Source organism: Mugil cephalus, chromosome 8 (genome assembly GCF_022458985.1).
Source record: "Mugil cephalus isolate CIBA_MC_2020 chromosome 8, CIBA_Mcephalus_1.1, whole genome shotgun sequence".
Lineage (NCBI taxonomy): Eukaryota > Metazoa > Chordata > Actinopteri > Mugiliformes > Mugilidae > Mugil > Mugil cephalus.
The window spans coordinates 18,747,316-18,772,270 of NC_061777.1; the positions used below are offsets into that span (position 1 = coordinate 18,747,316).

At 41.9% G+C, this 24,955-nt stretch overlaps 3 protein-coding genes across 3 annotated transcripts; 1 reads left to right on the forward strand and 2 right to left on the reverse strand.

The window, feature by feature from the left end:
• Positions 1-292: 292 nt before the first annotated feature.
• On the reverse strand, positions 293-4,769 carry anxa1a (annexin A1a). The gene is made up of 12 exons (XM_047592661.1): positions 4,623-4,769; positions 3,975-4,055; positions 3,281-3,371; positions 2,941-3,035; positions 2,742-2,855; positions 2,388-2,478; positions 2,135-2,214; positions 1,511-1,655; positions 1,303-1,398; positions 1,135-1,193; positions 931-1,053; positions 293-820 (listed from the first exon to the last, which is right to left on the reverse strand). Exons 2-12 carry the CDS (start codon positions 4,032-4,034, stop codon positions 761-763), a joined length of 1,014 nt encoding a protein of 337 aa, XP_047448617.1. The 5' UTR covers positions 4,035-4,055; positions 4,623-4,769; the 3' UTR covers positions 293-760.
• A 5,884-nt stretch (positions 4,770-10,653) lies between these two features.
• On the forward strand, positions 10,654-16,895 carry LOC125012384 (kinesin-like protein KIN-14E). The gene is made up of 18 exons (XM_047592311.1): positions 10,654-10,804; positions 10,881-11,003; positions 11,141-11,233; positions 11,355-11,415; positions 11,504-11,649; positions 11,903-12,079; positions 12,176-12,336; positions 12,762-12,874; positions 12,981-13,084; positions 13,266-13,365; positions 13,457-13,649; positions 13,850-14,030; positions 14,120-14,357; positions 14,710-14,870; positions 14,950-15,054; positions 15,210-15,307; positions 15,395-15,473; positions 15,573-16,895. The coding sequence occupies exons 1-18, from the start codon at positions 10,724-10,726 to the stop codon at positions 15,621-15,623; spliced, it is 2,265 nt and encodes a 754-aa protein (XP_047448267.1). The 5' UTR covers positions 10,654-10,723; the 3' UTR covers positions 15,624-16,895.
• A 707-nt stretch (positions 16,896-17,602) lies between these two features.
• Positions 17,603-22,859, reverse strand: LOC125012274 (cytochrome P450 1A1). Its single transcript, XM_047592129.1, has 8 exons — positions 22,685-22,859; positions 22,265-22,572; positions 21,555-22,172; positions 20,757-20,880; positions 20,559-20,648; positions 18,767-18,890; positions 18,589-18,675; positions 17,603-18,475 (listed from the first exon to the last, which is right to left on the reverse strand). Exons 2-8 carry the CDS (start codon positions 22,553-22,555, stop codon positions 18,193-18,195), a joined length of 1,617 nt encoding a protein of 538 aa, XP_047448085.1. The 5' UTR covers positions 22,556-22,572; positions 22,685-22,859; the 3' UTR covers positions 17,603-18,192.
• Positions 22,860-24,955: the final 2,096 nt, after the last annotated feature.

Below are 24,955 nucleotides of genomic sequence, written 5' to 3' on the forward strand. Positions count from 1 at the left end.
CAAACCAAGAAAAGTTTCTCCTTATGACATTTGTGACGAAAAGCTGAAACGCTTTCTTTATATTGATCTAATAAATGAAGCACCAATTTAATGTGCAGTTAAAAACTTCTATTATTTGAATGCAGAAAGGATGCAAAATATGTACCAACCTGCCAACACATATTCCTCTAATCACACATCAAAATGTAGCTATTCACTCTGCTTCTAACATATTGTTCAGTATTTAATACGGTATGTATAATTATTATATGAATTTATGAATTTGTGTTAATGTGCAAAGAAACCAGTCAGATTCATTATAAAATGCTTTTATTTGCAGAATTTCAAAGCTCCTTCAAGGGTAACGCAACCAGTTTGTTGTTGTTTGGCACATATGGATTTGCATAGATGAGCTGCACTGTGATCTCTGACATCAGCTTTTATTTGAGCATCAGATAAAGAATCTAGTGACCGCGACGCAAAGTGTGTATAAAGTGATGGTCCCCTGGAATTATGTTATCAGATCTATGCTGAAAAGTGCTGGAATGGACAGGAATTACTTGGAAAGGAAGTATTTGCTGAAGCAGTATCAACTCTCTTCACTCTTTGCTGCTGATATTTTCTAAATATCATGACACTCACAAAAAAATGACAGTCTTGTCAGTTCTGTACTAGCACATAAGGTACAGCACATGTCGAGAAGTAACAGGCTATTTTCCACAGATCACATTGCAGAGGATCTTCGGCTGACATGAGCTTCAATCCCAGTGACAGTGAGCTGTTAGTTTTCACCTCCACAGAGAGCGAGCAGAATCTTCTCATAATCTCCTTTTGTGTCATCCTAAAGGGGGGTGGAAAGTTAGTTAACGTTTAAATGTATTTATTTGCTTTTTTTGTGAATATGCACAGCCCACATTTGGGAAGAGCCATCACCATCAAGTGTTCACTCACCAGAATATCCTGGTAGAGAGTTTTTCCGTAGGTCTTCTTGTACTCTTCTTTGATCCGTTTCAGGTCAATTTCAGAGCGGCTCACCATGATGCGAGTCAGGATGTTTTTGCGGGTACCTTTACCCTGATGGGCAGAAATCAGTCAGTCAGTGAAGCCCTCTGGCAGCAAGCACAGGCTCACAGTTGTAGCTAAGACATACTCTACCTTCATGGCCAAGTTGAGCTTCTCAGCGAAGAACGCAGTCCTGCTCCCAGCACACTTCACTGTGGTTATTTAAAAAAAAAATAAATAAAAAAATTAAATCTGGTCTGCCCGTAAGTACCAATTTAATCCTCAAATAAAACACACTGAGACAGATATTTGTGCCTTTACCTACTGCTGTGAGACAACTTTCAATATCTCCCTTCATCTCCAGGTCGATAGCTTTGGCCACATCCACTTTGCTGTACTTTGAGTACCTGTCAAATACTGGGGATAAAAAAAAAAAAAAAAGTAGAGGGAGAGTGTTAGATCTGAAAGGGATAAAAGGTAAAAAACAAGTTTTACTCAAGATGAGCTTCAGTAAAACCAGCTAGCTTACCTTTGCGGAGATGAGGGGCACTCCTGGAGGTCAGGATGTCAATGAAGACAGAGCAGTCTTTGCCCTTCCTCCCCTCCCCAGCCTCGTACAGAGCCCTGGCATCACTGTCAACCAGCTGTTCACTCACTCCTTCAGTCCTGCTGGCCTAGGACATACAGAGACATGGGAAGGTCACTGCTGTGAACCAAACCTTTTTTGTACGACACTGAAAAACTGCTATGAAAGAAAGAGTTGGCAAGCTTTAACATGCAGGACAATAACTGAACATTTAAATAATAACTCGGTTTCTCAGAATGTATTTATCTCTATTGCGTCAAACTGCCCGAAATGCGTTGAGAGAGACGTTCACAATGAGCTGACTGCACAGCCTGTTGTGATGATTGAGCAACATGCCTAAATGTGCGTGCACATGCCCAAATTTGCGTGCACATTTGGGCATGTATCACAGCAGCGAATCTATTTATTTTTCATAATCCACAAAGCTGAAGTAGGGAGTGTTATGTTGCTCCAGAGATTATGGGTGTCGTGTCGCGAGAACTGAAAAATGGATTGCTGTAAATGTGCGTTTCACCACATAATACAAAACAGAGTGTAGTATGGAGAAATGGTGTGGAAATAAGGTACCTTGCAGAGTGTAAGGAGGGCAGCCCTGAAGTCTCCACTGGTGTCAGACTTGATGTCGTCCTCCAGGTCCTTCTTGTAGTCTTGGCAAAGAAACCATCAAGTTATTATTACTGATTATGAAATTATCATTCAAATTTGAAAACTGTCTTTTCTCCATTTCTTACATCTGACCAAATTCCAATTTACTGCTTGTATTTCCAAACACTTGCGTGCTGAAAGTGAAGTTTGTTGCTCAAATGTTTTTGCCACGTACCTTCCTTGTAGGCCTTCTTAATGTCCAGGATCTGTCTGTTGGTACGGGAAGCTAAGATCTCAATGAGGGTGTCCTCATCTGTTCCCAGACCCTGAGAAACGGATAACGGTTGGATGGATTAATTAGAGCCCTTATTCTTTACAAACCTAAATCAAACAAAACACAGCCTTTAGCCTCCCACTAAGAAAACAATGGATGAATGTGTGGAAGTGGGAGGAGATCAGTGCACAGAAAAAGCAACAGATGTTGGAAAACCTAAATCATTGGCTACCGATGTTTTTTTTAGTATCGAAAGGTTTGAGGAGTTGATAGCTTTATGCCTTTATTTGTGTGTGCGCGTGTGTGTATGTTCACCTTCATAGCCAGTTTCAGCTGCTGGGCATCGTACTGGGCTGGTGTTTTCAGCAGAGCCAACACCACATCCTCCAGATCTCCCTTCAGAGCGCTTTTCAGGGCTGATTCCAGAGGCTAGAGGCGAAAAACTACCGGTGAACATCGCGAAAACCGCACACCTATGCATCTTTCTCCTACACGTGTATGTGATTGCCTTTACCTTGCCGCCGCTCTGCTGGTAAGCCTCTTTGATCTGCTGCCTCTGCTCGTTGCTCCTTTTGACCAGAATTTCAATAATGGTGTTCTCATCCACACCTGCAGAACCGGTTTAAAACAATAAATATTTCTCCGTATCACAGTACAGGCTGTACTTGTACCTGAGAGTGAGGCGCCCACAACCGACATCAGCCCCATATGTAATGCTGCACAGTGGCCAGCAGAGTGTGTTAAGTTTTTTTTTTTTTTTAAACACAAGAGCCAGCACTTCAGAGAGACACATTGCAAAACCAAAACATGTCCACACATGCACCAAAGCATCCCTGTGTCCATTTTAAGTTCACCTTTTGTCTTGATGGCCTTCTCCAAGACAGCTGCATCTCCACTGGGGCTGAAGTTAGTCGCTGGGGTTACAGTTCCCTCATTCTGTAAGACCTAGGAGACACACCAAAAATTATCTTGTGTTTGGCAAATACTTGACACTCAGAGGTTAGAACGATGATTTATCCTTTACACATTCCCTACATCTCTCCTTAAGTGACAGACATTAAAAAAAGAGATTTGTGACTGGCTGGACAAGCCTGAAAGTTGACCAAGAGTTGAAAAGCACAGACTTAAGTCATGCAGGTTAAACATGAGTAATTTTCTCTCAGTTCACTTAAAGAAAACAGAGAAAGGAGAAGTAGCATTTTGTTCAGTTTGCAGAGTTTATAAAGGGAGGGGCACAAATTCCTGCTTCTGTGAGTCACACACTCGAAAGACTTAGTATGGTCATCTTTCTCATCGCGCATAATCTTTACAGTCTAGCGCCGTTTCACTTTAATGACATCTTATCTCCGCGCTCTGTCTCACTCCCTTTCCTTCCCCTCCTTCACCTTTAAACTCATTCATTCTGTTCCCTCGCCATGTTCTCTCCTTCTCTCACTCTAAACACCGCCTGATCATTTTTTCCACCCCAACATACCACAGGAAGAGAAAAAAAAGGAAAAGCAGAGTGGTTGGCCTTAGCAACTGGAACATAATCACAAAGTTACGTACTGACTCATCGGGCAAGCCCAGATAGACCGTCTGTTGGAGAAAGGCTTGGATGAAAGACATGTTGGGTCTGCAGGAGTCAGTCTGGAGGGGAAGAGAAGAGAATGTCAGGACTGATGTGATCCAAATACGAATGTTTAATATCTCAAGTAGCAAGAGTTTGTCACTTTTAAATGAATAAGTAATAGTTATTTTTATCCATTAAGCTTGTCAACATAACAAAGTAAGAACCCGTATTTGCTTTTCCTTATTCTGGAGAGCACAAACGCAACTCTGCATATTTACAATAGGTTTATATTTTTTCTCTAATGGCAACCATGTGTGAACTGGCCACACCCACACTCAGCTCTGATACGGACACATAGATTACCGTAGCCTACAGGTATTACAGACCCAATCTCCTTTCGTGACATTTAATACTGGTGCTGAGCGTCAAATCCGCTGCGTAATCTAACAAGCTCAACACTTTGGTCAAACGCAAAAAAATCCCCAAACCTTGTCTCCGTTATTTTCCCAACCACACCCTCATAAGTTGCATCAACACACTCAAGAACAGAAGACGCATATAGTTCAAAGCTCAGCTGACCTGGAAAAGGTAAAAATCGGAGCAGAGACGTGTGTGATTTCTTTCAAAGAAAGCGCAGGACTTACCGTGTGGCCGTAGAGGAAATAAGTTTGTTTCACCGAGTGTTCAGGGGCGTTGCAGTGACAGACACAATATATTTATACTGCTACTAAACCCCACCTAGTAACGCGCCCGGCCCATCTTCCCCACCCTCCACAGCTGCCATTGGACTGAAACGATCCGTTCTTTCCTCTACGGCAGAGCGCAACAGATTTACGTCGACTACGCAACGCCAGGATTTGATGCGTAAAAACTAGGAACAGCTTGTCCGCTACACCGAAACAGCTACGACGCTTACTTGAAAGCATATGCATATGCTGATCAAGCGCCAGCTCGTAATCTTCCTTAAGAATGTGGATCTCATGGAAAATCACTACTGTGTACACCTCCTTTACATCTGGGACTGTAGGAGTATGCGTTAGTTTAATAGTTTGATTACTCATCTTATTAACATCTGGGAATTGTTAGTTTCTCTTAATTCTCTTAATATTTCTTGGGATGGTTTAATGTTTTGTTTCCGATACACTTAATTGTATAAAAGTTGAAAGTTTAAGCACTTAGTGTTGTTATCCTTCTATGTTTGTGCATTGGTTTTTATTGATGTGTTTGATGAAAGCCCACTATGCTATTCATAATTTATCTTTAATCAACCATTTAAATAGTTTGGTGCTCCGGGTTTTATGTAGAGACATAACGCAGGTAATTTCAGTGGCACCGATTCGTAGTGCAGTCAGTTTGGGAATCGTTTGCATTTTCACTTGTTAGACTGACGTTTATCTATCTTTTCACATTCCTGCTGTTATCTATCTCTCTTGTTCTATTATCGGCAGGTTGCTTTAATCACAGCCTAGTTCAGTGGATCGACTGCTGCTACTTCTGTCTCTATCTACTGTGTACTTTAGTTTTACAACTACGGTTCAAACACCACCTTAAATAAATCCTGAAAAGAGTCCACCTTTGCTCTGATGAGGTAATGAACTGTCTTCAGGGTGTGGCGTGTTGTCATTACAGCCCTGAGCTGGGCCTGACTCTACCTGCAGGCTACATGTCAGGACAGGTGCTGGATGCTTTCACACAGCTTGGGCTGGTGACACATTAGTTCAATGACGACCACACTGGTGAACACAGATTTGGTCATCACACTAAACAATCAAAACTTTGTGATGTACATAACAACGTATGTGTTAGTGTTTTAATGTGCGTCTTTCTTTCCATTGTGTTTCTTTTGCAACTAGTTCACACCTGTTTAATGACACCATCTATATTTGACAGACTGACACGTTGTATGGTCAGAGTATGGTTGGGATCGTAAGAAAAGGAAGGAGGAGGCAAAGCTGTATTTTCATTAAAGTGGCATCATGGCTGGATTTATCCCTAAGGTGTGTTAAACAGATGCTGAAGCTGTGGTCCAAATGTTTCAAATGAGTCGCTTGGTCTGAAAGACAAAGGAAATCCTCATTGAGGGGCCTGGCCAAGAGCAACAGGGCAAAAGGTTGAAATATTTTTAATCAGCAGAAAACAGCAGTGACCACGTATGCATCACTGCAGTAAAAAATATAATGTCTATACGGTAAGCTAGATGATATGATGTATTCTTCATTTCAACAAACCTGCGTATGCATGGGAGCTGTGGAATAGTGGTTAGACAAGCAGCTTCGGATTGGGGTCCATTTCTCAAGGCTTAGGTGCCTTGATCAAGCACTTGGCACACACAAATATGCGGAGAAATCATTTCCCCATGATCGATCAATAATAGAATAATTCTAATTTTACATGTTCCTGATACTCCTCTGAGAATGGGTGTAAGCATTTTAAGTTTTGTTCCCCTGACCCCGAATGTGTAGTGTCCAGGAAAACAAACACAGACACAACTAGTGTGTGTATGTGGTGTGTGTATCAGTGTGAGAAAGCATCCAGTTACAATCTCAATCTTACACACGGGAAACCTGAGGACTGTTTGGGGCATCTTTTTACCAACAGCAGCCTCTGTGGAGTTTCAACCAGTACCTGGTGAAACTCCATCTCTGTGGGTTTAATATTTAAAGACCATCGAGAGTTTGGTTCCCCTTAGAGATCAGGATCAACCCGTCCTCGTCCTCCTGGTCAGCATAGGGGCTCCCAGCGTGCACTGAATCACACTGAAGGCATCTGATCTACTCCAAGAACCAGGTAAACGTTTCTACACTTTTTGAATCACATATGTCTGATTCACTTATGTGTATATTTTTTATTTTTGTGTGCTCATTTTCTTTTACAATTTTGCAGATGATGTTTCAGAAGATTCAATAGTAATCAGTAAAAATAGTGCCTGGTGTCAGTTTCTGCAGTGTGGTGGAAAATGTATTTTCACACATCACTCTGAAATAAGGGGCAATTGAAAAAAAAAAAAAAAAAAAAATCAAAGTTAGGGATTTTCATTTTTTCCTGTTCAGAATCATGTAGCTTATAGTAGCTTGGGGAGGCTGACAAAAGGATTGCGCTCCCTGAGTGAATCTGCTGTGTGAGCTTTTCGACATCTGCGGATAGTTTGAGGGTTGAACGAGGCTCCATAGAGACGATTAAAATATTTGGGGATTTAAATTGTATTTAAATTAAAAATTTTCATCTTTCTCGGCTTCAAAGTGATTTCGACCATCGTTTCCCTGCAGATTTTGAACTGGTCGAGTAGCACGTGCTAACTTACCGAGAACAGCGACAGCCAACGCTCAGTTACAGACAGGATGTATGTGAACCCCTCTGGAGCCCATGGATCTTATTCGCTGACCTTCCTGGGAAAGAAAGTGGGGAGGCATCACTCTGTGGCCCCTGCAGTCAAACAACGTGAGTGTCAGGCAAAGTAGCAACCAACAAACAAACATACTTTTACTCATCATCATGGTGATGTCACGGTGATTATAGCAGTGTTTTTACGCCATCTCATATCATATTATACGTCCCAGAGGAGGCTGCTCTATGTGCTGAATGCCTTTCAGGCAGGCAGGTGAACGTAGACAAGGTTTAAATATTTCAGCTGCTTCACTGCTCCGTTTGTGAGGCAGTGGAGCAGACAGTGTATCAGAACAAACACATGCTTTCTGGCAAGGTCTGGTTGGAGATCTGGATATGAAGGCCAGCTGGGGCCCACTTGAACCCATGAAAATTACAAAATACTTAGAGATAAAGTCACCGTGTGTCTGTCATCTGTAGAAGAAATAGAAACAGGGCTGTGTTTATGACTTGAGTGCAGGGACCTTTAGGTTCATACAAGGTTTGCAGTATTATAATGTTGGTTTAACGTCACACTGAACATCTGAATCTTATTTTGTCTCTCAGTTGCCTGGGAGACAACTGCCAGGTCTCCTTACCCTGAGGACAATGCAGTGTCCTTGAGGGCTGGTCAGGTCCCGCTGGAAGCACAGGTGCTAGAGGACCTACCAGGCAGCGTGCCGGAGCTTAAAGACGAGAGGCCACGTCCAGTCATTCATAACACGCAGCTTGACCATCACGCGGACAACACAGCAGGTCAGACCACAGACTGATTCGCTCTCTTCCGCCTCCTTGTCTCCTTCGGCCTACCCTCGAGCCCTGTCAGAAGATAACCTGCTTGTGTGTGTGTTTTGTGATATTTCTGCCATCCTTTTCCCTAATTCCTGACATGATTTCTGTTTCTCTGCTGAAAGGTATTTCTGGGAGGAAAGTAACAGCATGACGACACGCCCACATTCCTGTATGAGGAAACACAGAGGGGAGAGGGCGGGATGGGTGCAAGAGACAGGGAATGATGAAACAGGGCCATTTTATGCAAGCCTCAGTATTTAGATATAATGAGTTCATGGAAATAAACAGGGACTAACTACTCTGTTAACTAGAATACAGTTATTTTAATCATCTACACTATGTAGAAGTGTAATAACCAGAAATGTAAATATCTATTAAACTGCATGTTCATCGTGATAATAAAGATGTAAGGCATATCTTATAAATAAATCAAATGAAAGCAAAAAGATTCAGATTTATGTGTTTTCTTTTCCCTGATGCTAGATCCATGTAAGTAATTAAACAATCATGAATGTATTATAAATAAATGCACTCATAGGTCATTTTTTGTCATTGGCTGGAAAGGGACTGAGTGATTTTCATTTTGAATTTGCTCTATGATTGGACTGATCAGTGAAAATCCATCTTTAATCTTGACTTGAGCAAAATCCCACATCTAAACCAAGGAAGCAATTGATAGAATCTAACTTCTATTATGCAACTGAATCTTTGCAGCTTTAGTTACGGTATCTGGAGTTTAATTTCCCCTCATTGCCTAATTCTTATAAAAACCATCTCAGCTATAATAACTTAAAACTCTCATATCCACTGCGGTGTAACGTAACACGTACAATCTGAGGTTTTATCTGTCCTTGATGTCTCCTTAATCTGATTCCAACTGGCCACCAACATTTGCTGCGTCGTTCAAGCCATCAAAAAAACCCTGTGGATGAGGAGGTGGGCGGCGTTCAGGCGCTGGATCAGCACAGACCGGAGGAAGAACACAGGACAAGAGGTCAATCGAGGTGCTGTAAAAATACAAGGAAATAAAATGTGGAGGAGGAGGGGTGATAGTGATGCAGCATGAGTGGAGGAAGTGTTCAGATTCTGTTGTCCACTAAGTGGCAGTAATGTACCAACGCAAGAATAGTACATAGGCATGTATTAACACATTTATCTAAATCAAAGTCATAAAATCACCAAAGTGAAAGTCCTGAAGAAGTTCTAAGTTCTCAATGCAGAGTCATTTTATTATAAAGTGCATAACATTATCAGATAGTTGATCCTGATCCACTGGGGTTTAGGTATTTAGACATTTACTGTTAGTAGTTGGTAAACTAGTCTTAGGGTCCGCACCTCTAAAATGTCACAAGATAATGCTCATCTAATCTAATGGGTAAAGAATGATGAAAAGTCAGTGGCTACTTTTACCTCTGTGGGTCTTAGATAAAGCCTACAGTTTGCTAACACCTTAGAGATATTTCAAACCTTCCAAACGGACACCCGAACTATGCAAGAGGTCAAAAGGTAAAATATTTTGGAAGGATGTGTTTTAAACATTTATAGTACATTGTGTCCAACCATGTTTTTGTTCATTTCGGCAGCCCAGTGGATTTAGATAAGCTCTAAAATGTACAAACAGTATAAAGAAAATTCAAATAAGCAAAGTAAAAGCACCACAGATCTATTTAGTTATTTGTTCCATGCATATTTGTGGTCATGACTGAGGTATATACGATGCCATGTGGTGGGATTTGACAAAGATAATGCTGGTATTTGAAAGCTGCGCCACAAGATGATTTTAGTTAATCAAAATATACCCTAAAGGCTACAAGTGGGTTTTAAGGAAGTAAATCATGACGAGGCAGGGGAGCATATTTATGTGAGACCAGGATGTCTACATGACTATGAATCAACTGCTGTGAAGTTTGCATTGTATTAAAAAAAATAATAATAATAATTAAACATGCATAATAAAAGACAAGACAACAAAACTTTACTGTGCAAAATCCTCCTGAAAGCTTGCTAAAAATAAAACACTGAATGAGTCATAAGTAGTCTCCTGTGAGATAAACGATAATGTGCAGCATGTTATTCCTGCAGGCTCTGAATCTCAGCTGCCACACAGTGGTGATGCAGATCAGGCAACAATAGCTGAGAGGTCGCTGGATGCCAAGATTTACATCCCATACGAGGCAGCTGAACTCTGCATTGCTCAGGTAAAAGCTAATGAGCATCATCACAGGAGGAGGAACGCACCGCAAATGCTTCACGCAACAACACACTGACAGAGGATCCGAATTTACATCATTAGACGCAGCCTCTAGGTCTACATCAGCGTAGCAGGGCGACATGTTCAGAGCGGATAACAGCGAGCGGTAAACATTTTTCAGACATGTGACTTATTGCTGTGCCCAGCGGTTCAGTGAGAGGACAAGTAGACACACAATGAAGTCAGTGTCAGACACTGTGTCTCACCAACACTCACATGCTGCCCTCATGCTCCTGCTGCTGTGGACCTAGAAGGCATCTGATCAGCAGAGTAATAAAATGATAGCGTTTATTGCATCTGAGGTCTGTTGGTGCATGTGTCAAACAGATAGCTGAGGACATGGAAGCAATGAGGAAGAGACACCTGGAGGTGGTCCAGGAGCTGGAGGAGAACTTCCAGGTCACTGCGCGGGAGAACCAGGTGAAGAGGTGTGTGAGAGGGAGAGAGTGCACAAAAATATACTGTAGCGGTAAAGCAAGTTCTGTTGTGTTTTCAGGAATGGACTGTGCAGAAGATCAGATCTCATTACCAGAACAAGTTAAACACTCTGAGGAGGTTTCTGGACCTGTACCAGGAGAAAGTGGAGAAGAAAAAGTCAGAGTGGGAGAACAGAGTTGAGGTCAGAGTCAAACACAACCACCTTCCTGTCCTGCTCTCTACTATATTGTTTTCATCTGAATTATTTTACCTGCTGTTTTCACGTGGTGCACTTTTATCTCTTAATTGTCTCTCCTTGACTGGTCCTGTTTTCTAAAGGGCTTGACAGCACAGTATGAGCTGTTGCTGGAGGAGCAGAGAGCCGAGAAGAGGAGAAATAAAGAGGAGGCCCTGCAGTGGCACAGGGAAAAGGTTGGAGAGCAATCTGGCCTTCATTCACAATCTCTCACAGCTTTTGTCTTCAGAGCTGGAGAATACTCTTGCGGCCTTATCGCCATAAGGATTATGACACAAACTTTGCTGTGTCTATTAGAGCAAAATGCTGGAACTGTTCTCCACCAGGCTGGATGTGCTCCACACCCACCAGGCCTCCAGTGAGTCAGTCTACAATCATGAATATTTAGGACCTCAAAATCACTGACCTATACACATCAGTTATTAATGCTGTATTACACTAAACAGCTTTACAGGAACTTCAGATGGCCAGACAGGAAATAGGGAAAGTCCAAGAAATGATGATGGTTTCACAACAGGAGCAGCAACAGGAAGCAGCAGGGGAAGGTGAAAGCCCAGAGGACAAAGACCTTTCAGCACAACAACAGACCTCTGTGAGTTGGAATCAGTTACCATAACAAACTTCTGATCATGCACATTTTATGTTGCACCATAGGCCTTTGAGGAAGGGAATTTCAGTCCTGGATATGTGTTGCACATGTCAGAATTGACAATAACTTTGACTTGATCTGATATTAGTACTGCTCTCAAATGACAGTAGATGTTTCAGAACTTGGTGTTTGGTTCATTTTGTGTGTTGTATCCTTTTTTAGCTCTGGATGTCTGACCATTTCACTTTATGCACAGGACTGCAGTGACATAGATCGACCACTTGAGGGAGCTAAAGCTCGTCTAGAGGAGCTGAAGGAGAGTCTGTACCAGAGGGAGAGGGAGATCACTGAGTTGCTGGAGGCCGAGAGGACACCCATCCCTCCTGTCCCTCAACCACCCTGCAGCGTTCTGCTTCCCTCTGTCATACACAAGGTATAATGTGAAAAATGTCAACCCATTGCGAACTGTGTGTGTGTCGAGTTATTTTAAAGTATGACACCTTCTGTTTTGTGTCCCTTTGTTTTGTAGGCTCATGAAATTTGCAGTGCCGTGTTAGAGACCAGAGCTCTTTTGGACCAGATGATTGAGGAAAACCGTGTTGCTCTGATTGAAGCCAGAAATAAACTGGAGTGTCTGCAGAACGCTAAAGAAGAAAACAACGACACGGAGACGGCTGCTGACCAGGAGGGGTTAGAAATCATGGAAACATTTTTAAAAAAATAAATACATGACATATGCTTTCTTATTAGTTGGAATAGTCAGTTAATATCAAAATATAAGGTTAAACTGAACTACCTTCGGGACAGCCAAGAAATTCTGAGTTAACGGTATAAAGATTTTATTTAATATTGTATGTGAGATGTGAGTCTTGGACAGTTGTAGCTAGTGTTAACATTATCGCATTAAAGGCTAAGACTGAGCTCAGTATACAAAACCCAACTGGTGTAGCTACTAGTGGCAGTGAAAGAATGCTGGAGAGCTGTTTGGGATGAGGAGTGTCATGAGTCTTACAGAATCAGGAATGGAGAAGGACTTGGGAGTGACAGCGGATAAAGATAGTCTTACTAACTCATGCTGAACTTAACATGTAAATTCTGTTTTTATTATGTTACAGGTCACATAAATACGAGTCAAGTCTGTCTCTCCAACAAGAAACAGTGAGGAAGCATGAGGTCTGTCAAATTGCATTAGACTGCATCAGAACAGGAGAGAGCCCTGTTATAAATGGTAAATGAACATCTGAAGTTGCACTGGCTGCAGCTGTCCTTTAAAATGTAATCAAACATGTAATCAATCTAATCAAACATCAAACAAACATTTATTCTCCGAGCAGACTGTGCAATCTCTGAGCTGGAGGCCATCCTGGGACAGGGGACGATCCAAACCACAGATGGAGTCAAGAGTGTTGGTCAGCAGCTGCTCCTGCTGCAGGATCAGGTTAGCTTTTAGTCACACGGGTCAATGACTCAGCTCAGATCCTAGAAGGTCGAATACAGAAGTGACAGAAAAGAGAACAAAGCATTAGTGTCCCAATTATTATAGCACAAACACAGTGCAGGACCAAAAGTGGAACAACATTATTATTATTATTTTTTTGTGTGTCATGATTTACTTCCAGCTGAAGCAAGAAAAAGAAGAGAAAAAGAAAATAGTTGAGAACTACACCTCGGAAAGGACACTGAGGAAGAAATATTACAATTTGGTGGAAGACATGAAAGGTAGACCAAGACTGTTGTACAACACACATTTTCAGATTTGGGCTTGAGTCTAGATGCATTCAATGTCTGTTGCTTTCAATGTTTTCTCAAGGTAAAATAAGAGTGTTTTGTCGGATTCGACCAGTGAGCCGGGCCGAGGCTGCTCAGGGTGGAGTCGTTGTTGTGGATAAAATAGATGATTACTCTGTCACCGTGGAAACCCCTCGTGGGCAGAGGGAGTTTCAGTTTGACAAGGTGTTCAGTGCTGAGGCCTCTCAGGAAGAACTGTTTCATGACACAAACAGGTGAGGGCGGATACGCTTCCAGTATATGATACAAGACGTAATGTGACTGAAATGTGTCCTTTTGAGCCACTACTGAACATTGGTACTGGTTCAACCTGAAACAATGTTATTTATGTTCTATCATAATCAAGTGACTGCCTGCGATTAAAAAATGTACAGACACTGTAATCTCAGCAGCTTTGAAAATATGTTTGATGCAGGCTGATCCAGTCAGCCATGGACGGCTACAATGTCTGTATCTTTGCGTACGGCCAGACGGGCTCAGGGAAGACCTTCACCATGGTCGGGGACAAGGAGCAGAAGAATCCGGGGATCATGCCGAGATCTTTTAATGCTATATTCGATATCATGCGGGAGAACAGCTCTAAATTCAACTTCAAGGTAGCGGACAGCAAAGCAAGTTTTCTTTGATTTTACCGCCACTGAAATGTCCCCCTCTCCTCCTCTGTTTCTTCATCGTGTTACCTCAGGTTTCGGCCTACATGCTGGAGCTCTACAATGACAAGCTGCAAGACCTCTTTGTGAGCCAGGTTGGTGAGGCCCATGCACAGCCTCAATCCCATGGTCAGGCCAGGCGGGTGGAGATCAAGAGGAACAGAAAGGGGGTTGTGTTCGCCCAAGGAGCGGAAACAAAGGAGGCTTCCAGTGCCCAGGAGCTCTACGCTCTGTTCCAGCAGGCCTGTGCCAACCGACACATCTCAGCCACCAGTGAGCTCTCTATGTCGTGCAATACCACTCAGTTCAAACAGGGCCCTGCTAAATGGTTTGGATTAATCCTGTTACTTACAGTTAGTGAGGCGGGTGGCAGCTAAGTGCATCATTACTGTGCATTGTGTGATGAATGGCGGAGTAACTCAGCTGTAAATCAGCATACTGTATGGGACCAACACTTGTTTGTACAAACTGAGGCTTAATCAGTTGTGAACACTGTTGTAGTCCAGCTACATTGACTGCATGTGCTGTTCCGTGGGGCCTGTTTGAGAGAAGCCTCAACAAGACACAGCGTAACAAAAGTTGTTATTGTTTTTTAAGCTGTGTCTGTTTGCATATTATTCTCAAGAGATGAACGTGGAGAGTTCCCGCTCCCATCTCATTGTTGGCATCATGGTGGAGAGCAGGAATCTGACTAATGGGAGTGTGAGTAACGGGAAGCTGAGCCTCGTAGACCTGGCAGGCAGTGAGCGAGCTGCAAAAACCGGTGCCAAGGACCACCAGCTAAAGGTTCAATGTTTTAAATGTATATTGTCAGATATCTATCACATGCTTTTTAAAGTCTCTCATCCACTCTGTTCATCTCCAGGAGGCAAACTCCATTAACAAGTCTCTGAGTGCATTGGGTGACGTGATCTCAGCTTTATCTGCTGAACTGCCCCACGTACCATACAGGAACAGCAAACTAACACAGGTAATCATAAAAAAACACTCTCACAGGGAAGGAATTAAAAATACAAGAACAGTAAACACTGCAGCACTGATCAGTAACCTGCTTGTGAGTTCTCATGAAATGTAACCTCGCCTCCTTTAGCCATGCAGGTCAGTCACACTGTCCATTTTTCTTAGGTGATGCAAGACTCTTTGGGGGGAAATGCCAAAACTCTCATGATCGTCAACATCTCCCCTTCAGAATTCAACCTTGAAGAGACTCTCACATCTCTCGTGTAGGAAACAGAGCAAGAGAAATTGGTGTTAAATCATTTTAGTTGGAGAATCTACTGAATTTAAGATGAACTTCTTGAATGTTCCAGCTACGCAACAAGAGTGAAGGCCATAACCAACAACGCTCAGAGAAACGTGGAAAGCAAAGAGATTGCCCAGCTGAAAGAGGTGCATAACAAAATCCCAGCCTACATCGAAAAACTAAAATAAAAAGTTGATCTCAGCAAAGGTCAAAGTAACTTATATCTGTTGTTTTATTTCTAATAGGTGATCGTGAAGCTGAGGTCGGGGCAGACAGTGGACGAGGAGGATGTTTGAACCGTGGTGAACTTTGATTGTTTGGACCATTTCTTGGTCTCACGTGTGTATGAACTCGCATATGTTTCATCACATGGAGGGATGTGGGACATCCCAATGGGGACACTGCGTTCAGAGCATTGCGTGCGAGTTTCTTCATGGCGGCTTCGGTCAGAATGAGGCCCCCACATTACAGGACAACTGAAGAGGCACATACAAAGTCACTTAGTCATTCAGTCTGCACTTCTATTGTCCACAACCCATAATCTGCCCCTATACTCACACATCGATTGCAGGGAATAGACACTCGTTAGCACGCAATGTTACATTATTATATGGTATATGTGGTTTCTCATCAGAGATGGGCTCAATAAAATTACAACTTCATGAAAAAGGTAATCACTGTAAACAGCTCTTGGAGCTTATGTGCAGGATTTAATCAATCAATTAAACTCTATGGTTTTATTTGCTACATAAATATTTATATCACGGTTTCTTATAGACTTATATCGATTGTGGACAAGACAATAATTGGATTGATTCTGGTGTTTGTTGGTTTGTTGGAGTCGCGGCGCAAACCAGTTGAGTCAAGGTGGCATTTCCGAGCAGAGGGAGGGACACCGGGTTCTATAAGTAGACTACTGCTGGTTTTGTCTGCGCTTGGACTAATTATCTGTGCTGCAGACCTCACAAGTGGTCCTCTTTGTTGCACCACACTAGAGCCTGGCTTTGCATGCTATAGTTCACTGGCTGCTTTAGATCAGAGCATGCTCAGCACATGTTGACTCTGGTTTGTTATTCCTAATGACGGCCACAGTTTAAATCATACTGTGAGATCTGTGCACTCGAACAAAGTGAGGGACAAAGACACAGTGAGGTTCATGAAGCATATGGAGAAGGAACGGGGGCAATGAGGGCATTATCTCATCCTATGGATGTGTTTTATTAATAAATCATCATCAGCTTACAAAAGATTTGTGACTACATAGAGAAAGATGCCTTTAATACAGTAATGTATGTCTTTCTATATTTGTGTTCCTACAATTACTAAACTATAGACCAACTTATCTGTCAGTGGGTCTGCTTAGGTGAAATGTGGCCGGGTGGTTTGAGAAGTGGATTTGGAAAAGCTGGTTCTCTACACCCATGTCTGGCCTAACTTTGAGCAAGGCACCGAACCCCTAAACTGTTTCCGTAGGTGATGATGAGGCTGCCCACTGCTCAAGGCGTTCCCTGCTCTCTCTGTGCACAAATGAACCATTCTTTGTATTCTGTACACGTTTGGTCAATAAAGCTGATCTGGATTTAAATTATTTATTTTTTTAATGAGTATATTAATAAATTCTGTATAAATATAAATATATATAATATAATCTCATCTCATCTTCTACTTCTACCACTTATCCTCACTAGGGTCACAGGGTTTACTGGAGCCCATCCCAGCTGGCATCAGGCAAGGGGGCGGGGTTCACCCTGGACAGGTCTATCGCAGGGCTTATGTATATTCATGTTTATATGAAATTTCTGAAGAATACTGAGCATAATATTTAACAAAACTGAGAAGATATTGTCTTTGGGGATATTGACTAGCATCCTACACTTTTTATTGATGTCACAGGTGAATTAATTATTAACTCTCTAACAAGAACCATACCTCAGTTGATGCAAGGAAAGTTTACTGGTTGACTGGACCTGAGTAAAATAGATGAGGGGCGAGACTGATTGAGAGGGTGGGGGTCAAAGGGATGAAGGAACCCGGGGAACTCAGGGTGGGAACGTGTCTCATGGAGCTTTGGCTCCTTGTCCTCAAAGTTCTCATTCTCTCATCTTCTATAACTGCGTTGCTCAGCAGTATAACTCAGTTTATAAGTTATTACTGTTACAAAGATTAAGCAGCAACAACAACAACAACATATAGAGGAGTGTGTGTTTAGTTCAGTCGCTGACTGAACCTTTAGGTAAATATGACTTGAATAAAAACAGCAGTTCATTCATTCATATTCAGAGATTAAGCAGGTTATATTGTTTTATTTTCATATTACATGTTTTCACCAACATTATTTTACACAGCGTGATATTAGTGCTTTTATGTGAACTAGATTTAGTTTAGTAAAACCTTTACATGGGTTAGGCTTTACAGTATGTGCCATTATTTCACTAATTACCATTTGTTCAATAGTTTTTACTTCAAAATAAAAAAAAAAAAAATAAATAAAAAGCACTGTATAATGGCAGTGTGCTCAGTGACATTTAGTAGTCTAGGTTAGTCTGGGTTAATATTTTAAAGAGGTAATTGAAGATTTCTGAGATTCTAAATGAATGAAAACTGAATACCTGAAGACCTATGACAGGTACAACAGAAAACAACTTAGCTCAAAGTCAGTGTTAACAGCACTTTACAACATTTCAGTTCATTCACTAATTCAGGATCCACACGACAAACAAATGAGCAAATATAAACCTTTATCGTTAAGCTGAGAAAACAAACTTCTAATGTCAAAGTGAAAATGCAAAGTTTAATTTCTGACATTTTTTGAACTTTTGAAAAGACGGGGGAACTTCTCTACCTTAATACGGGGTTTCAGAGGGTCTAAAACCTTGAGGAGACAGTAATCCTGTATGGACGTGGTTTCATAGTCAAACCAAAATCAGTGCTGAGATCCAGCTCCTGCCCTGATACATTTTCAATCCGCAGCCCGTGGAGCAGCGTGGTGAGAAAAATAAACATCTCCAGTCGTGCAAATCCATCACCAAGACAGCGTCTCTTCCCCATGCCAAAGATGAGAACCTTCTCTGTCAGGTCCTTGTTGAGGAGTCCTGATGGAAGCAGGAAACGCTGTGGGCTAAACGTGTCCGGATCACCCCAAAGATCACTGGGAGTGAAAAAGATACAAAAATAAAAGCAGGAGATACATTCTTATGATCTGAAAAGCAGAAGTTGAACAGACAAAGTCATAATACAAAGTCGTTGCTTGTGGCTACTCACACATCATGATTGACTTGATACTGGTTAATGAAGACACATGTATCTTTGGGGATGAAGTATCCATTTAGGGTGATGTTTCTCGTGGTGCTGAAGAGGGCGAAATCAATGGAAAGCTTTAATAACACTACACTAGTAACACTGTGGCATGAATTGATTGCAAACTAAACTTGTGCCTTACCAGTGGGGTATGGTGAAAGGAACATATGAGGCATGACGGAAGACTTCGTATATGAACGCCTCTGTGAAGGGCATCTTGGGCTTGTCTGAAAACCTGGGTAACCTTGCTGAGCCAATGTGCTCATCTAAAAGTCAAAACAAAAAACAAGTCAACGAGTCATTTTTCACTTCCAAAATCAGTGTCCTTTGCACAGATATTAAAACAGACTGACTTTGGCACCCCTTTGAAACACAAACTGCATTGCGTATTTATTTATTTTTTTTATTGGAGTACATGACATAAGAAGAATATGTAGAGTATGGCAAGACAGTGTTTGACCCATAGAGCTCTCAAGGCTGTTGTCTGACACAATATCTAGTTATTTTGTTGATAGGTTTCTGATATACTTGCACAATTGCTAACTGTTATCTAAAAAACAAAGATAAAACAAAGGTAACTGTTTCACCACTCGCCTAAGTGTCTTCTTTGCTTCTAAATGACTGGAGGAGAGTTTATTTTTTATTATGGAATATAGGTTGGGCACCCTTGAAATGCACATGACTAGGTTTCTGTTGACAACCCAATGCTGATGTATCAGAATATTATGCACTAGATGACGAAAACACATTTCTCCAATTATAGGTGAGTATGTGGTCATGAACACATCTTAGCCATGAGAGTTTAAGGCTGGCACCACACCTACACTCCCCACCAGTCAGTTAAAACTGATTAAACTATGTGGATGAGCAGTCATTAAGAAAATCCAATAAGTCCTGCTGCCTTGGTTTCATCTTTGTTTTTGTTTTTTTATATACTGTGATCTGGATGACTGTAAACTGTCCTGTTCATCCCAGGAGACTGGTTCTCTAACCTCCCTCTTATTCAGAGGGGTTGTCTCATTTTAAAAACAAATTTGGAAAGTTGTCAGCCACAAGACAAGTTTCCTTTGAAAATTACAGCAAGCATTGCATTCTTTAGATTAGTTTTACAGTACATGTTATTTCAAAAATAACATTTTCCATAAAGTGTGTTTTTTAATAATAAAGAAAACAATAAACACTTCTAAATCCAATAATTGCATTGATGTTTTGTTCATTTAAGTGATGCCTAAGAGAAGATTGCTGTGTTGGGTGCGTTCACAGACTTGCGTGTTACTGCCTTTGTGTCTCTCAGGAACTCTCTAACCCCTTGTTCTGGTTCATCCCGTCTCCTCCTACGATCTCTGCCTCTCTCTCTCTCTCTCTCTCTATCTCTCTCTCTGTAAAAATGCTACGTGCCTCTGAACAGACAGCACCAGTTCTGTCAGCTGGCTTCAAAAGTAGTTCTAGCGTCAGCAAATTCGTCTGACCTTCTGTGAGTTTCTCTCTGTCTGCCCAAAACGGACACCCAGTTTAGCCCTTGTTGAGGCTTTTTCTTTTTTTGGTTTATTCTGTCTGAAATTGTCCCACTACACAGATGTCACCTGTTTGTACTGTACTCATTTGTTACAGGCATCTGCATTTCCATCTGTGCGTGTAATTTTTTAATTAGTTTAATATTTTGAAAGATCTACTGTACAAAAAGAAAAACATCCTCTTTTAATGTTTTTAGTTTTGCCCAGCCAAAAAAAAAAAAAAACTACCAGCCACAATTTCATACTCTTTGAATGATGTGTGACGTGTAATCAGTGAATACTAATACTTCTCGTAGGGCAGTGAATTAAACTGTTTTCAGTTTTTAGAAAAAAAATTAATCAGGTATTATAATAGAAAGCAGAATAAGTGGATAAAATGTGGATTGGAGAGATATGACACATTAAGATGTAACACAATACCAATCTCCTGGTGTATTCTGTACTGGATGTCAGGAAACTTGATGAGGTACAACAGGCTCCACTGTAAACCAGCAATGATGGTGTCGAACCCTTCAAAAAAAAAAAAAACAAAAAAAAAAAACACAGAAAAACAGAGCAATCACTGTGATGTATTAATCTCAATACCTGCACTATGATAATATGTAAAGTTTGTCTAACCGGCTCCGAAGATATCTATGACGGTGTGAATGATCTGAGAGTTGGAGAGCAACGATGTGTCCTTGTTTTCTTCTCTGTCTTCACAGAGCGCGATCAGAGCGTCTGTAATGTCCCGGATACAGTTCTGACACATAAAATGAAAGACAACATTAAGTGGTTACGGGATAGGTAGATAATAGGTTTGGCATTTTCAGACAATGGTTGGGAATGAGATGGCATTCATATGTTCAGCAGGCAGTATTCATAATTTTAGTACGACGCGTGTCTTCCAGTGTGTTGCTAATTCCTAATTAGAGTGCGTGCGAACGCTTAACCACTCTGCACAAGAACAAAGGTCCATCCCAGGGAACTTGTTTGTTATTTTTTGGCTACAGTTATGTTCACAGTTCCTTCTGTATGAGTGCAATGTCAGATTAAACAGTGGGAAGCGAAGTCGGACAGATCTAAAGACAACAAAAAAACAGAGGCATCATCTGGGGTGTCCTGAACATGTTTGGTTTGTCGTGTGCTTCACAGTAGGTTGGCTGAGAGTAGACACCATTACAAATCACTGTGGTGGCATGATCGTGTCAGATATTCTTATTCTCTTAAACACTTGTGCATTGAAACTTCACAGAAATATTCCATAGACTTGCTCAGACTTTAATACAACGGTTTAGATTTTAAAAACAACAAAAAAAATGTGGTACTCAGACAAACAATCAAGGTTTCATCATGCACGGCTGCAAAATGAATTGGGTAATTAAGTGTGATTAACTGTCAATTCTCATCAGCAAGTGCATTTGCCTGACACTTTACCTTATCAAAGGTGTTGATGTGTTCCTCGATGCTCCGTTCCATGAATCCGTTCATTCTCTGAATGTGCTGGACCATCTTTCTCAGAGACGGACTCGGAAAGTAGCGAAACACAGGGAAGAAATCAGCCAGGTTCCCTGCTGCAAAGATCCTCAGGACCTCATTGTTGATGTGAACAATGGTGAGAAACTCCTTGTCATTGTAGTCATACCTTTTCCCAAAGCAGAGTGCACAGACAACATTTGCCACCGAGGTCACCAGGGGCATCACTGGATCAATGCCCTCCACGTCACCGGCCAGTTCCCCTTTAGCAGCTTGCTCTCGCATCACCTCCACCATCTCAGCCGCCTCGGCACATACATGTTCCTCCAAAAGGCAGGTGGCACCGGATCCCCTGGGTTCAGCCTGCGAGAAAGACCTCAGGGCATTCTTGCACAGCTTCTTATGGAGCAGCAGTGCAGGTCCATATTTCTCACTGAAGGTCATGCTGGTCCCATTGGCAATGGCAGAAAAGGTGAAAAGGTCGGGCCGCCCCGCAAAAGCATCCCCTTGGCGAACCAGCGCCTGCCTGATTGTGGTGTACCCACTCAGGACAACAACAGTCAAACAGCCCAAACGCAACTGCAGCAAAGAGATAAACAAATGACTGAATAACTACACAATTGCTTGTTTTGACTATCTTCACATAAGTCCCGCAAAAAAACTTTTTGTACCTTGAAAACATCACCGTACTGGAGCCTCAGACGGGTTAGGGAGAGATGAATTTGGTCGCCCATCTGGAGCAGATTCCCAACAACGGGCCATGGTGTGGGTCCGGGAGGAGGAGGGTATTTGGAGTGGTCCAGCCGGGAGTCACGCTGGAGGTGGAAGAAAAATCCGCTCTTTTTTCGGCCCCTGAGGGCCATCAGAACGAGGGTGAAAACGCACAGAGCGACAGTAACACTTGACAGAGAAGCACAAGAGTTCTCATTGATGGGCAGAGACCAAAACAGGATGGGCCTCATGATGAAAGAATAAAATACTGGGAGAAAGAGAAAGAGAGGAAGAGGGGGAGAATTAAATTAGTCTGAATGAATAAACTGTGGTGGGTAGTGAATGCAATTAAAAATCAAAGGCGAAATGATAAAACTCACCATTCAATGCCCAAGTAGACACCAGTAATACTCCGCAGCCAGCAATTTGACGTCTGAATTTAGGGAACTTGTAGATGAGAGTATCTCACACAAGATACAGGACGTCCCTCTTAGCCGCAGAAGCCGGGCCCCCTGCAAAGGGATCTGCTGCCAACTCACAAGAGAGAGGCGCACATGCCCAGAACCTTGAGTCCGGCCCAGCCAGCCGGACTGACTTAGCTGGCTGGTGACTTCATCAGTCCATCTGACCAGAGTCGGGAACCGTACATGGCAGGGGCCCCTCCTCTCCTGTTCTTATTGTCAATTAACAAAGCTGCAGCACACAGATTGTTAAAAGCTGTGAAAAGTGTTTGGAAATGTAAACAGACAAAAGAATGGTGATACAACAAATAGTATCAAGTGAAAGCAAGGAATGTTGATCCATTATTAGTTAAATGACACAAAACATCATAGTGAAAGTTCTTTCTAGTTCTGTAACTGGTTTTATAATCAGAGATTTTTAAACTAAAAATTCAAAAATCCCTAGCATTGTTTTAAGAACCAGTGTAATTCCTACAATTTGTCACAAGGGAGCGCTGGTCATCTGTTTAGGATGACTTAATGTTGCCTTTAGCTTGTCTGTGTGGGTCCATTTGAATAATAGGTCAAACATTTTTAGCAATGGTAATCAAACATCTCACAAAGAAAGTCAGACATGTCTAAAGAATAGCATGAGGATTTCTCTACTGTCACAAGAGATCTGAGTCATCTGATATGAACATAATATTGGCCTAGGTCTGCAACAGGGGGTCTGTGGACACCCTAGGGGCTCTTTGGTTGATTAGACATTTTTATATATTTTTTAAATTGTTCCCAAAAATTTACCCCCACAAACTTAAATGTCAATAAAAACAGAATCACTCAATACTCTCATTCAGCGATGCAGGAGCTGTGTCTACAGTGCACTGTTTCACACAGAGTGCCACACTAGACCTGTCAATCTAAGCCTCCTGTACACAGTAGGCCCCGCCCCTATCGCTGCTGAGCAATCACGAGGACATTAAAGACTCTGTTCAGGTTCCCTGCAATTGGCCTATTCAGTTCTCAGGTGAAATCCCAGACGCACACTGCAACATTATAATAGGACAGGCTAACAGTGCAGCTCACTCCCGTCCGTCAACTACAAGGCCAAAACAGATCACTTTGTTAGTAGGACAAAACAGTCCACAAACACAGGAGTGATACCCTCCAGCTCACAAACCCCCTTTGAGCGGTCTGGTGGCCAAGACCCAGCCACTGCAGCTGATAAGTTGGGTAAACAAAAATGAGAGAAGACCCAAACATACTCAGATAATTATCTTTATCTGAAGTTTGGATTCATTAAGGATGCAGGTGTCATTGTGTGTATGTTTACAGCAGTTGCACGGCCACCCTGCTGTTGAACATGTTTGAAATTAAATAGAAAAAGAATATTTGAACAGGTGTATTATTTGAATAATTTAATATTGAATGTAAAATAATGATAAAGTTTATTTACAAATAGCACTAGGCTGAGTTTAATATAGAACACATAATAGATAGGGGGTCCCTACTTAATGTCTCCATCAGTTCAGGGGTCCTTGGTCTGACATACGTTCAAGACAATGCTTTAATACCTAACGGTCTATTTCTCTTTTGTTCCACCACCTTTCATTGTTTTATTTGTTATCCTTGTGTCTTCATCCCTTACTTTCACATGTTCTTCCTTCAGTGTTCTCCTGTTCCCTTATTCTCTCTCCGTCTTTCATTCCCTTTTCGTCCTCACTCTTCATACAACAGTCAGTTTAGTTCAAGCTCAACTGGGACACCGGGCGCTGTCAGGCCAAGCGACAGCTCCTTTGACCTGGTGGTCCACATCCTCTCCAGGCTGTCTGTCCTGTCATTAGGTTTGGCAGACTGATCCCATGGAGCCAGACAAGATGGTAAAGTGTCTAGACGTAGAATGCGTTGCTTATACTGCATTTTCAAACAAAGCTAAGACCATGGTTGACGGCCTAACACACACACAGTTTAAAACTCTTAAACAACAATGTAGACAAGGTTCAATGTGTTTAATGTGTTCAGTATGTGCAATATGTCCAAATGACGTCAACTCTACTGTTCAGAGCCAAGACCAACTTTGTGGTGCCAGTTGCGACCCTTGACCATTTGGCGTTACCCTGCTGACAATGCCAGTGACAGTCTCTGTTCACTCACTGGGCGAACAGTGCGCAGGGTCACACGATAACTATTCTTGCTCAGTGATCCAGATAT

What these genes read in the sequence shown, in the direction of transcription:
- LOC125012384 (XM_047592311.1), top strand. Translation starts at nt 10,724, where the DNA reads ATGGAAGCAATGAGGAAGAGACACCTGGAGGTGGTCCAGGAGCTGGAG. An exon ending in CAGCACAACAACAGACCTCT is followed by an intron (nt 11,650 to 11,902) that starts GTGAGTTGGAAT and finishes CTTTATGCACAG; the next exon opens with GACTGCAGTGACATAGATCG. An exon ending in CCGACACATCTCAGCCACCA is followed by an intron (nt 14,358 to 14,709) that starts GTGAGCTCTCTA and finishes ATTATTCTCAAG; the next exon opens with AGATGAACGTGGAGAGTTCC.
- LOC125012274 (XM_047592129.1), bottom strand. Translation starts at nt 22,555, where the DNA reads ATGAGGCCCATCCTGTTTTGGTCTCTGCCCATCAATGAGAACTCTTGT. An exon ending in CATAGATATCTTCGGAGCCG is followed by an intron (nt 20,649 to 20,756) that starts GTTAGACAAACT and finishes TTTTTTTTGAAG; the next exon opens with GGTTCGACACCATCATTGCT. An exon ending in CAGAATACACCAGGAGATTG is followed by an intron (nt 18,891 to 20,558) that starts GTATTGTGTTAC and finishes TTTGACTTTTAG; the next exon opens with ATGAGCACATTGGCTCAGCA.
- anxa1a (XM_047592661.1), bottom strand. Translation starts at nt 4,034, where the DNA reads ATGTCTTTCATCCAAGCCTTTCTCCAACAGACGGTCTATCTGGGCTTG. An exon ending in ACCAGCAGAGCGGCGGCAAG is followed by an intron (nt 2,856 to 2,940) that starts GTAAAGGCAATC and finishes TTTCGCCTCTAG; the next exon opens with CCTCTGGAATCAGCCCTGAA. An exon ending in TGCCCCTCATCTCCGCAAAG is followed by an intron (nt 1,399 to 1,510) that starts GTAAGCTAGCTG and finishes TTTTATCCCCAG; the next exon opens with TATTTGACAGGTACTCAAAG.